The following is a 12,000-nucleotide window of genomic DNA, read 5'->3' as shown; positions in this document are numbered from 1 at the left end:
TCCTATAAGTTCGTTTTGTTTGTTAAAACGTCAGTGTTTCGCTTGCGTGGAGGACTCTCTGTTTTATGAGTGTGTTGTGTTGTGTCTAGACAAGACAGCCTAGACACAATGAGAGGAAGCCGAAAGGCACGCGCTAAGCCAAAGCATGGTACGTGAGGTCTGAAACAGGATACGTTATGAATGCTTTAAAGAAAAGTACGTAGCTTCTGGAATACTTAACTTTAATCCATCCTTTTGGTACATCTGGAGATTGTGGCGATACAAGTGAGACTCTTTAGATCCATGCAATGTTACTAATGGCGCCTTGCTAGGTCGTAGCCATGGACTTAGCTGAAGGATATTCTAACTATCTGCTCGGCAAAGGAGCGAGGCTTCGTCAGTGTAGTCGCTAGCTACGTCGTCCGTACAACTGGGGCGAATGCTAGTCCGTATCTCGAGATCTGCCTTGTGGTGGCGCTCGGTCTGCGATCACACAGTGGCGACACGCGGGTCCGACATATACTAATGGACCGCGACCGATTTAAAGCTACCACCTAGCAAGTGTGGTGTCTGGCGGTGACACCACATGTTGTATTGCCAAATTTTTGTCTGTCTTGACGTGTATTCTTGTTGTGGAGCTTATGCACCAACCCTAACAGGTTTTTGACTTTTTGAAGACTTTGCTGTGAGATTTTTTCGAGGCCTGCCAATTCGATAATTTCTGCGAGGTATTTAAAATAGTGGTTCCTGTCGATTTTACCTCACTTTGTTTTTGTACTACCGATTTATCTTTGAACATGAGCGTTCAGTTTCCTTGAAGGAGATTTATAAAGTCATTTTTCTGCACATTCTTTAATATCTCGAGCTGTGTAAGTTTCGTCACGTCCACAAGCACGAGATGTGGTATGTAGAGGTCTTCTATTGGGGGGGGGGGGGGGGGTGGAGGGGGTAGGGGGCGGGGAACCCAATAGGATTGCCTTCCATGATGATGTCGACGACTTGTGTGCTGCTTAAAACTTAAGTAATGGTGCATTTTTATGTGTGTGTTCATTGTGGTCTCTGGCACTCGTCAAAATAGGAGTATCGCCTACGCTTGTCATTCGGTGAAGCAGGTGGCAAAAAAGAACCAACCTGTTTGCTCCATTTGACTAAGCAAGAGGAAGTGTGTAACATGCATACGTTCACTGAAACGATAAACACACTTTACAAAAAGCAGTGGATATACTCTCATGACCAAAAACATTGTGGCTAGTGCCCACTGCTAAACTGAAAGCCAGCTGATAAGTAGCAGCTACATGAATACATAAGGAAAGTATATAAGGGGAGCAGAGGTGAATGGGGAATTTTTCTAAAGACGACGACACAGGCCGCAAGTGGGGAGGTCCTCTGACACAATCGACTTTGAGAAAGAGCAGTTTTTTACAGTCCTGGGCCAGGGAACGAATGTCTCGGGAACGGAGAAGATGTTCGGTTGCTCGCATGCCACTGTCGTGAGTATCTGTGGAAAGTGGTTGAAGAACGTTGAACTCACGGCTGGGCGGCAAAGCTTTTGGACGTCCCCGTTTCATCACAGAACATGGAGGCAGGAGGCTTGCCCGCTATGTGAAACAGAATAGGCAGCGGTTTGTGGGAAACATGACGGCAGAGTACAACGCTGGAGCAAGCACAAGTGCTTCGGAGCAGACTCTTCAGCACAGAGCTCACCATTCAGCGCATCCCCATTGATGTATGAGTACAAAATAAGTGATCAGTCTTTGGAAGCAGTAACATCAGTCAAGTATCTGAGTGTGACTATTCGAAATGATCTCAAATGGAATGGTCTGATAACACAAGTGATGGGTAAGGCGAACTCTAGATTGCGGTTTATTGGTAGATTCCTGAAGCGATGTAGTCCTTCAACAAAGGAAATAGCCTACAATACGTTAGTTCGTCCAGTCTTAGAGTATTGTTCGTCTGCATGGGACCCTTACCAGTTGGGTCTGATTCAAGACGCGCTAAATAGAAGGGGCTGCTCACTAAATTCCGAAATCCAATCTTCACTGAGGATGTAGAGCATATATTATTACCACCAACTTTCAGATCGCGTGATCATCATTCAAAGATAAGGGAAATACGAGCTCGTACTGAGGCGTTTAGACAGTCGTTTTTCGCTCGCGCAATCCGCGAGTGGAACAGAGGGGGCGAAATATGACTTTGGCACGAACTGTGCCCTCCGCCACGCACCGCTTGGTGGCTAGCGGAGTATTTATGTAGATGTAGATGCGGTAGACGATCCGTATAAGTTCCCATGTCGACCTAACAAAATAGTCAACTACAATATCACAAAGACTGGTCGGTGAATCAACGGAAGCGTGTGGCTTGGTCGGATTAATCACGGTTCTTGCTACATCAGGTCTGTGGTGGCGCTGGGATACGTTGTTGTCCAGGAGAACGGATGCTCTAAACATAGAGCGCTTCCCGCGGCAGACGCAAGCCGTAGAGGGCAATAGTATGCTATTGGAAACATTCGTAACAGCTTACATTGGACCTATGGCAGTAACTGAAAAAATGGTTCAAATGGCTCTGAGCGCTACGGGACTTAACATCTGAGGTCATCAGTCCCCTATAACGTAGAACTACTTAAGCCTAACTAACCTAAGGACATCACACACATCCATGCCCAAGGCAGGATTCGAACCTGCGACCATAGCGGTAGTAACTGAAGTCTGCCTGACAGTTGTGGACTACATGAACGTTATTTCGGACTACCTGCATCCCTTAATGCTTTAAGTCTTCCATGGCGACGATTGCATCTTCCTATGGGACAACTGTCCTTGTCGCAAGGCAACCATCTTGCTACAGTGCTTTGAGGAATACGATGTTGACGTCCCTTTGATCTCTTGGCCACCAAAGGTAGGGGAACTGCATGACACGTGCGTACACATTTTGTGCCACACATCTCCAGAAGCATACCAAGGACTTGTCGAATTCACGTCACGCAGAAGTACTGCTATATTGTGTTCCAAAGGTGGACTTAGAGGCTGTTGACAAGATGGTCAAAATGTATTGACACATGAGTGTACGTATCTAGGCAACATTACGCAGTTAAGCTACATGAAGATGTGATTGTTCTTAAACGTGTTCCTCAGTCTTGAATGGAAACGAGCTTAAAAGCCCGGTATCAAGGCCGTGAAGACGGCTGTTTTGTAATCTTTGTGAGTTTTGCTGTAGAATGGACGTTCTGGATTCAGAATATCTCGAAACCATGGAAATCATAAATCATTGAAATGTGTGTGTGGAGGACAACTTTTAGAGCTGAAAAACATTATAAACTTGAACAGCGTTTAAACATATTTAAATTTTTTCTTACCTAAAATGTCATCAAACCAGATTTTTCTGCTGTGTTGAAGTAAAGCTGAAGCTAGGATAATTGCAGTTGTAACCCACTACGACTGAACTACGGTTTACAGGTAAATATTAACGCAGTTCCCAGACTGAAATTTTTCACTTTGCAGCGGCTTGTGCGCAGATATGAAACTTCCTGGCAGATTAAAACTGTGTGCCGGACCGAAATTCGAACTCGGGACCTTCGTCTATCCCAGGCAAGGGTTCCACCAACTGAGCCACCCAAGCACGACTCACGAGTCGTCCTGAGAGCCTTATTTCCGCCAGTACGTCGTCTTCTGCCTTTCAAACTTCACAGAAGCTCTCCTGCGCAGGAGAACTTTGGTCCTTATGTAATGAACGTGGGTGTTCTTGGCGTAATGGATTTATGACTCCCCATTCGTCTTGTCTCTGATCTGCTTATACTCGTATTCCACGCTATGCGCCCACTCCATGGCCAGGCAGCATCCAATCCAGCAGTGGACAGTGATTCTGTTTAAGCTCATTACTGTACACTGTACCCAGTTAGAAATCCACAATGCTCTGAATAAGTAATTTGAGATGAAGTATTTAAGATATGCATTCCAATATTTATTGAACGAAAATAATTAAGAGCTACATAGAATGTGAACCGTATACAGAGGTCAAGCGTTTTCCCATTCAAGAGGCTTCTATCACAGAGTCAAATGGCTGGTTTGGTTAGTAATATCACTGTACGTGTAGTAAGAAGATTTTTAGGTGCTTATCAAGATTGCTCTTATCTCAGTAGAAACTATTAAATTTCAACATCTGTATTTGTTGAATTATTGATGGTACTATCATGACCTGTTAACGTGATCGTTTGGAGACTCGCTAGCTGTAGCTTACGTATGTTGAACTGCACCTCCTCTAACACGCATCGGCTGTTCACAAAGGACCCCCCCGTATCTAACAGTGTCACCACCCCTACCGTACCATATGTGCAGGTACGGGAAAAATAATTTTTTTATGTACTCCGCACCTTTTTGTTGGCAGTGTACCAGCTGCAGGTGATTACCAGCAGCTGCAGCTGCTCACTGATTATACAATAACTAGCTGTTCACAAGACTTCAAACATGTTACTTCTCATTTTCTATGTACGCGACTGCATAATGCTTTAGGATATTATTACAAAAACACTTCATGTAAGGTCTGCTAAGAGATGAGTGACTGAACAATAAAGTTTATTGCAGCCGAAAATTCACACGATATATTATAGTGTGTTATCGAAGAAAATATTTGACTGCTGTAAACCGTATTATTAATATAAACGTGCTCTCTGCTACTCTCCTTTGGCAACATGGAAAGCATGAACAGTAAACTGACGTCTAAGTTAGCGCTTAAGCGGGGCCCTATTTCACAAGTTTCCGCTCTTTCAAAAACCTATATTCACTCTCCTAAACGCGTGTTACGAAACTTTTGGGTTGTGCTCACCGTACAGACGGGCCTCTGACACCTCTTCCGCTCAATACAAATTTCGTTTTATACTGTCTGGTGTCCTTCAGGACTCCTGCATTCCTCTTTGCATTCGTACTTCAGCTGCCAGCCTTTCTGTAGATTACGTATTGCTATGGTCCTCGTACAGTGTGGATGGGACACATTAAATTTGCTGCCTTCCCAGTTCACATTTGCTTAGAGGGAAGCTTCCCCGCTTGAGTGGGCATCTGGTAACTAAACGCAGAGATTGAACACCACAATCACAGTGCTTAATACAGGTGCCAGCTCATTTCTGTCTTTTCCTCAGCTCTCTAGTAGGACTGAGCTATTCCCTTGAGAAATATTATCCTAGTTATCACGGTTTTCATTCTCTTTCACTCATGACTTACTTCAGAGCACCTACGTATTTCGATTTCACTGTCATATGTCCAAAGGCAGGAACGGTGTGGGAAACGACGATATGTCCATATACACTGAAGAGCCAGATGAGCTGGTACACCAGCCTAATATCGTGTAGGGGGGCCCGCGAGCACGCAGAAGTGCCGCAACACGATGTATCATGGACTCGACTAATGTCTGAAGTCGTGCTGGAGTGAACTGACACCATGAATCCTGCAGAGCTCACAATAAATTCGTAAGAGTACGACGGGGTGGAGATGTCTTCTGAACAGCACGTTGCAAGGCGTCCCAGATATACTCAATAATGTTCATGTCTGAGGAGTTTAGTGGCCATCAGAAGTGTTTAAGCTCAGAATGTTCCTGTAGCTACTCTGTAGCAATTATAGATTTTTGGAGTGTCGCATTGTCCTGCTGGAATTGCCCAAGTCCGTCGGAATGCACAATGGACATGGATGGATGCAGGTGATCAGACAGGATGCTCACCTACGTGCCACCTGTTATAAGAGTCGTATCTACACGTATCAGGGGACCCACACCATTCCAACTGCACAGGTCCCACACCATTACGGAGCTTCCCCAGCTTTAAAAGTCCCCTGTTGACGGGCTGCTGCCACAGATTGGTGAGGTTGTCTCCATACCTGTACACGTCCACCCGCTCAATACAATTTGAAACGACACTCGTTCGACGACGCAGCACGTTTCCAGTTATCAACAATACAATGTCGGTGTTGACGTGCTCAGACTAGGCGTAAAGCTTTGTGTCGTACATTAATCAAGGTTACACGAATGGGCCGTCGGCCCCTTAAACCCATACTGATGATTTTTCGTTGAATGGTTCGCACCCTGACACTTGTTGATGGCCCAGCACTGAAATCTGCAGCAATTTGCAGAGGCGTTGCACTTCTGTCACTTTGAATGATTCTCTTCAGTCGTCGTTGGTCCCGTTCTTGCAGGATCTTTTTCCAGCCGCAGCGATGTCGGAGATTTGATGTTTTACCGGAAAATCTCCGTCGCTACCGTGGAGATGCTGTGTTCCATCGCTAGTGCGGCAACTATAACATTGCATTCAAACTCACTTAAATCTTGATAACCTGGCATTGTAGCAACGGTGACCGATCTAACAACTGCACCAGATACTTGTTGTCTTATATTGGATTTGTTGACCGCAGAACCATATTCTGCCTGTTTACATATCTCTGTATCTTAATATGCATGCCTATACTAATTTCTTTGGCGCTTCAGTGTAAATGTTAGAGGCAGTTTTCATTACTTGTTAAAGAGGGCAGTCAAGACATGACTTTTGTTCTACCTCTATCATTTCATTTTTGATATATGTAATAACTACATTCCCCATAAATAGTATTTTAATAGCTTTATGGTTAATTTTATTTAGCTATGTTACTACCGATATCAGCGTCATATCAATCCATGCCAAGAACATTTTAAAATATATTTAAAACAAACCAGCATTTTTGTAGGGATTCCTTACCCAATTTTTACACAGAGTGTAATAAATTAAATTTTCCGTCAGCCGGCAGCCCCCCTAGGTGTATGAAATCTATCTATAAAAATGAACCCATGTGCGAGGCTTATGAAAGAACAGCCACATATGAAGAGCGGAAAGAGTAGGGTCAGTCTCACAATAGGTACAAGACGTTGGAATCGTTTCTGACAATATGAGCGATGCTCTAGACATAGTGCAAGTACCTCAGACGTTTTGATGTATGAAATATGTCTTTCTTGAGATAACATGCACAACTTCAACATAATCTTCTATATATCTCGTTTCCAACAACGTTTTCATTGAAGCAAATCCTTAAAATCAGTTAAATCGAGCACCTACACCACAGACAAAACAACGCCACAAAATTTATAAATGTTTACAAGTAGGCTTGTTTACATAGAAGAGAGCACATAAAATAAACTACTGTAGCATTCGAGACAATTTAAAAAAATCTAAAAGTTATGACCGTGAATTCCTTCATAAGGATATCATGATTACGGATCATCAGGTGCATATTTTGTTGTGGCGATATGAACATAGTGGAGGCTTCATACTGCAACACATAAATAGTATCGCCACATTTTCTGGACATGGATCTGATCTTTTGATGTTAATGAATATTTGCCGACTATTACATTGGCACTTATCTTTTTATGTTGATGGGAATGCAATCTGATTACACTGGTACAGAAATTTTAACTGTATTGACTACGTGATAAGTACTGACGTCCATCACTTGTTTGATTTGGTTGAATGCTGCTCGTTACTGTAATCAGTAATTGTTTTAATGCAGTATGTAATGTACCTGGACACTGCTCCTCTTTTTTTCGTTATGTATTGGAAAAAGCGATACAAATCAGGTCATAGCACAATCCACTAAGATCGAAATTGTTACTGCATTTACTATAATTTGGCCGTTACAGCCAAAATAATCATACATTTTATAAACAGAAGTAAAGCGCGAAGTAGATGTAAGATTAATTACTATACGAGGGTTGATTGAAAAGTAATGCCTCCCCCTTCGTAACTCTTCAACAATTGGCAGCATTGGTACGCGGCTGGTACTGGCTTGTTCCGTAGACTCTTCTCTACACCTCCAGTTGGCGGGAAGCTTTACCACTCAACAGTTGTGTTGTTACAGTGTAAAGTATGGAACCCTGCGCAGACGGTCGGTCAGCGCGATTTAAGGAACGTGCAGTCATTGAATTCTTGACAGCAGAAGGTGTCACCCCAAAGGAGATTCATCAGGGAATGAAGGCAGTTTATGGTGATTGTGTTGATGTGAGTACTGTGCGTCGTTGGGCGAGTAGGTTTAAAGATGTTGAGACGGAGACATCTGATCTGCGTGACAAACGAAGAGTTGGACGGCCTGTGACAGCAACCACCGAGTTTCACAAGCAAAACGTTGACTGATTGATTCAGGACTATCGTCGTATCACTCAGAGAGAAAGTGCATGCACAATCGGCATTTGACAAGAACGTGCGGGTCACATTATTGCTTTAATTGGCTACCGGAAGATCTGTGCACCTCGGATACTGACTCCTGAAATGAAATTGCACAGATCTGAATTTTTCCAGGAATCTTCTCGCGTTACAAGATTGAAAGTGACGCCTTTCTCCATTAAGTTGTGATAGAAGACGAAACGTGGGTACACCATTACGACCCGGACGTCAGTCTATCGAATATCGACACAAAGACTCGCCCCAGAGAAAGAAATTGAAGACGCAGCTCTCAGCTGGAAAAATCATGGCCACAGTGTTGTGTGACGCAGATAGTGTTATCCATGTTGATTTCCTTGATTGCGGAAAAACAATAAATTCAGAGCGTTACATCACAACGATGCGAACTCAGAGACGACGGCTAGCAACGGTCCGAATGGAGAAGGGAAATGTTTTCCTGCAGCATGAGACTGCCAAACCACACGCTTCAAGTGCCACCACAGCAGAACGTCAGACACTGAATATCACCACCGTACGCATGTTCCATACAGTCCAGATTTAGCACTGTCTGGCTTCCATCTGTTCCCGATAATCAAAGACGATCTGCGGGGACATCATTATGCTTCTGTTGAAGACGTTGAGAGAACTGAGAGACAGTGGTTGTGGAAACAGAGTGTCGACTTCTTCCGTGACGGCTTCAGAAAACTTGTTCAACGTTGGCAGAAATGTATCCAGTTGGCTGGAGATTATGTGGAAGAGTGAATATTGGTAATTAAAGATCACATTCTAGGGATTATTTCTGCGTTTGATTTATTAAAATATTCCCATCCAAGCCCAATTAACGAAGGTGGAGGCATTACTTTTCATTCAACCGTCGTATAAGGAACACAATGACTTTTATACTTTCGACGTGTTTCAGTTATATTCATATTTGAAATCATAAACATTTAAAGTTCGAATTTTGATCATAATTATTGTTTCTATACTTATTGCAAAGATTATTAGATATATGGTTTTCTCTGTGAAATATTAATGAAAGGCAATTCCTTGGTTATATCCATTCTATCGATTGTATTCACTTATATTTGTACTAAAACTGTTAGATTTCTGATCTTGTAGTGTGTGTAAGCTTTTGGTATGAGTCAGTTTTAGCTGAGTTGTACTCATGGTTGTAATCCACAGTAGTTTTAGTAAGTTGAATGGACTGTGTTACATTGAAAGGACATTAAGACAATAAAAATGTTCTGAAAAGAATATACAATCCTGCAAACGATTTACTATTCTCTTAATGTATGCAGATAGAAGACCTGGAGACCTCTTCGTAGCTACTGCATGAAGAACTCATCTGCTGCGACTAATGTGCCGCGAATAAGAATGAGAAGGATCTACAACGAGCGTTAAGAAAGAGCTAATTTGACAACATTTTTATAAAATTTCGGAAGATAACTAACTTTCTCACTCGTTCTCAGGTTCAGGCTTCATGTAGCTGAACATTATCTGACTCCAATGAAAATGCATTTAATGCATAGTTTGGAATAATAGTCATCAATAATAATTATCGAACTTTACTTTTAATATTTTAATGAGACAGAGGAGTCAGAAGTATCAGTCTACCCCCTACATATGTCAGTGTTTCAAATAGTGTTCAGGATCTATCGCATTAACCTTGTATAATTAAACGTTCAGGACGACAAATAAATATTATCGCCGCAGTGTATTCTCTCTTGACTAGTAATTCCGATGATGGCCTTTGCACAAATGCATGAATTGTGTAATGAGGTTCTTTAAATTACGTTCAACACAGGACGCTGTCTATAGACACTAAAGTGATCACTAACCCCACTAAGGCGTTTCTAATTTTCACTGTGAAATTTATGAATATGTCGTCAGTAAAATAAAACAAAAATTACACTTTAAGTATTAATGGATGCAGCTAATATATAGCTCATAAATACCGATTCGTTTTTCATAGATATTTCGATCTTAAAGTTCATCTTAAACTGTGACTGTGCTCCTGTAGAGTTGTCTGATAGACAAGGAACTTCAATGTTTCAACGATTTTTTGTAGTGTTACTGGAAATGATGCGGGAAGTCACGTCATGCAGCCTAATGCAATGACAGGCTGCATGGCAAAGCGCTGAGTCGCTTGCATATTGAATAAATGTGACTTTTGGTCTGGTGAACTGCACCGGTACATCCTGGGTGAGATCTCCCAAGCGCTTTATGCACACAGTCTACTTGGCTGGTCGTCTGTGTCCACTACAGAGGAAAAACATTCAAGCAGTTAAAACTACAGCAGAATGAATAAATACTTGAGTATTCAAAGGTATGTAGTTGTATTACATAGTATCTATGTGTTACTGTTGTAACCTTCAATCTGTAGACTTGTTTGATGCAGCAAACTGATATTTACTGGGGTCTCTTCTATCTGTTTTCCCATACTTCTGTAAAGAATTTATGTTAGTGTTTTGCAACCATGACATACTAACTTGATAATGCGGTAATATTTCCAACTGTCAACAACTGCTTTCTTTTGAATTGAAATTAATAGATTGTGCTTGAAGTGTGAGTGTATTTCGCCCATCTTATACATCTTCCACACCAGATGGAAGAGTTTCGACATGGCTGGTTCTCCCAAAGCTATCATTAGTTCTGACGGACTGTCGCTTACGCCCAAGGCCTTGTTTCTACTTAGGTCTTTCATTGCTCTATCAAATTCTTTTCGTAGTATCATATCTCCAGTCTCATCTTAACCTATCTCCTCTTACATTTTTATAATACTGCCTTCAGGTTCATCACTGTATTATATACTCCCAACTTTTCAGCTTTCCCTTCTTTCCTTAGGACTGGTTTTCCATCTGAGGGTTTGGTATTCATACAGCTGCTTTTCTTTTCTCCAAAAGCCTGTTCAGTTTTCCTGAAGACGTTATTTATGTTTCCCCCAGTGAAATATGCTTCTACCTGTATCTATATACATATCTGCAGATACAACTCCATTATACTGTATAAGTCACCTTCTTACTTATAATCAAAAATTTTGTAAGGTGTCAAACAAATAACACACCTTACATTGAACACCTAAAAAGATTCCGGTTAACTCAGTGTAACATGTTGTTGTTGTTGTTGTTGTTGTCTTCAGTCCTGAGACTGATTTGATGCAGCTCTTCATGCTACTCTATCCAGTGCAAACTTCTTCATCTCCCAGTACTTACTGCAACCTACAACCTTCTGAATCTGCTTAGTGTATTCATCTCTTGGTCTCCCTCTACGACTTTTACCCTCCACGCTGCCCTCCAGTACTAAATTTGTGATCCCTTCATGCCTAAGAACGTGTCCTACCAACCGGTCCCTTCTTCTTGTCAAGTTGTGCCACAAACTCCTCTTCCCCCCAATTCTATTCAATACCTCCTCATTAGTTATGTGATCTACCCATCTAATCTTCAGCATTCTTCTCTAGCACCACATTTCGAAAGCTTCTATTCTCTTCTTGTCCAAACTCTTTATCGTCCACGTTTCACTTCCATACATGCCTGCACTCCATACATATACTTTCAGAAACGACTTCCTGATACTTAAATCTATACTCGATTGAAACGTCCCCTTAGAAATATTATACAGGACTGTGCTTAAACTCACACACAATATTTTTAGCGCAACGCAATCTGACTTTCAAAAATCCCTACAAAAGAATGGCCCTGACTAACATTAACCTATACCTTTCACAAATCACTTACGTCACAAAAATCTTCGTTACTCGAACTACTGCAATATAGCGAGCACCACTACTGCCAGCTAAATAAAAGATTCAAACTACAGAAGGCACTAACTACTGATAGGCATAGTTAGCAAATGAAAGATTT

At 41.9% G+C, this 12,000-nt stretch overlaps 1 protein-coding gene across 1 annotated transcript in view; it reads right to left on the bottom strand.

Annotated features, from left to right (window-relative positions):
- Positions 1-3,267: 3,267 nt before the first annotated feature.
- Positions 3,268-12,000, bottom strand: part of LOC124789204 (cuticle protein 2-like) — a 35,941-nt gene continuing 27,208 nt past the window's right edge. Inside the window, exon 3 of the mRNA XM_047256498.1 lies at positions 3,268-3,273. Within this exon, the coding sequence (XP_047112454.1) occupies positions 3,268-3,273 (6 nt within the window). The remainder of the gene's footprint in view (positions 3,274-12,000) is intronic.

Source organism: Schistocerca piceifrons, chromosome 3 (genome assembly GCF_021461385.2).
Source record: "Schistocerca piceifrons isolate TAMUIC-IGC-003096 chromosome 3, iqSchPice1.1, whole genome shotgun sequence".
Classification (NCBI taxonomy): domain Eukaryota; kingdom Metazoa; phylum Arthropoda; class Insecta; order Orthoptera; family Acrididae; genus Schistocerca; species Schistocerca piceifrons.
Note: the sequence above shows the minus strand (reverse complement) of the source record. Positions and strands in the feature narration are given on the sequence as shown.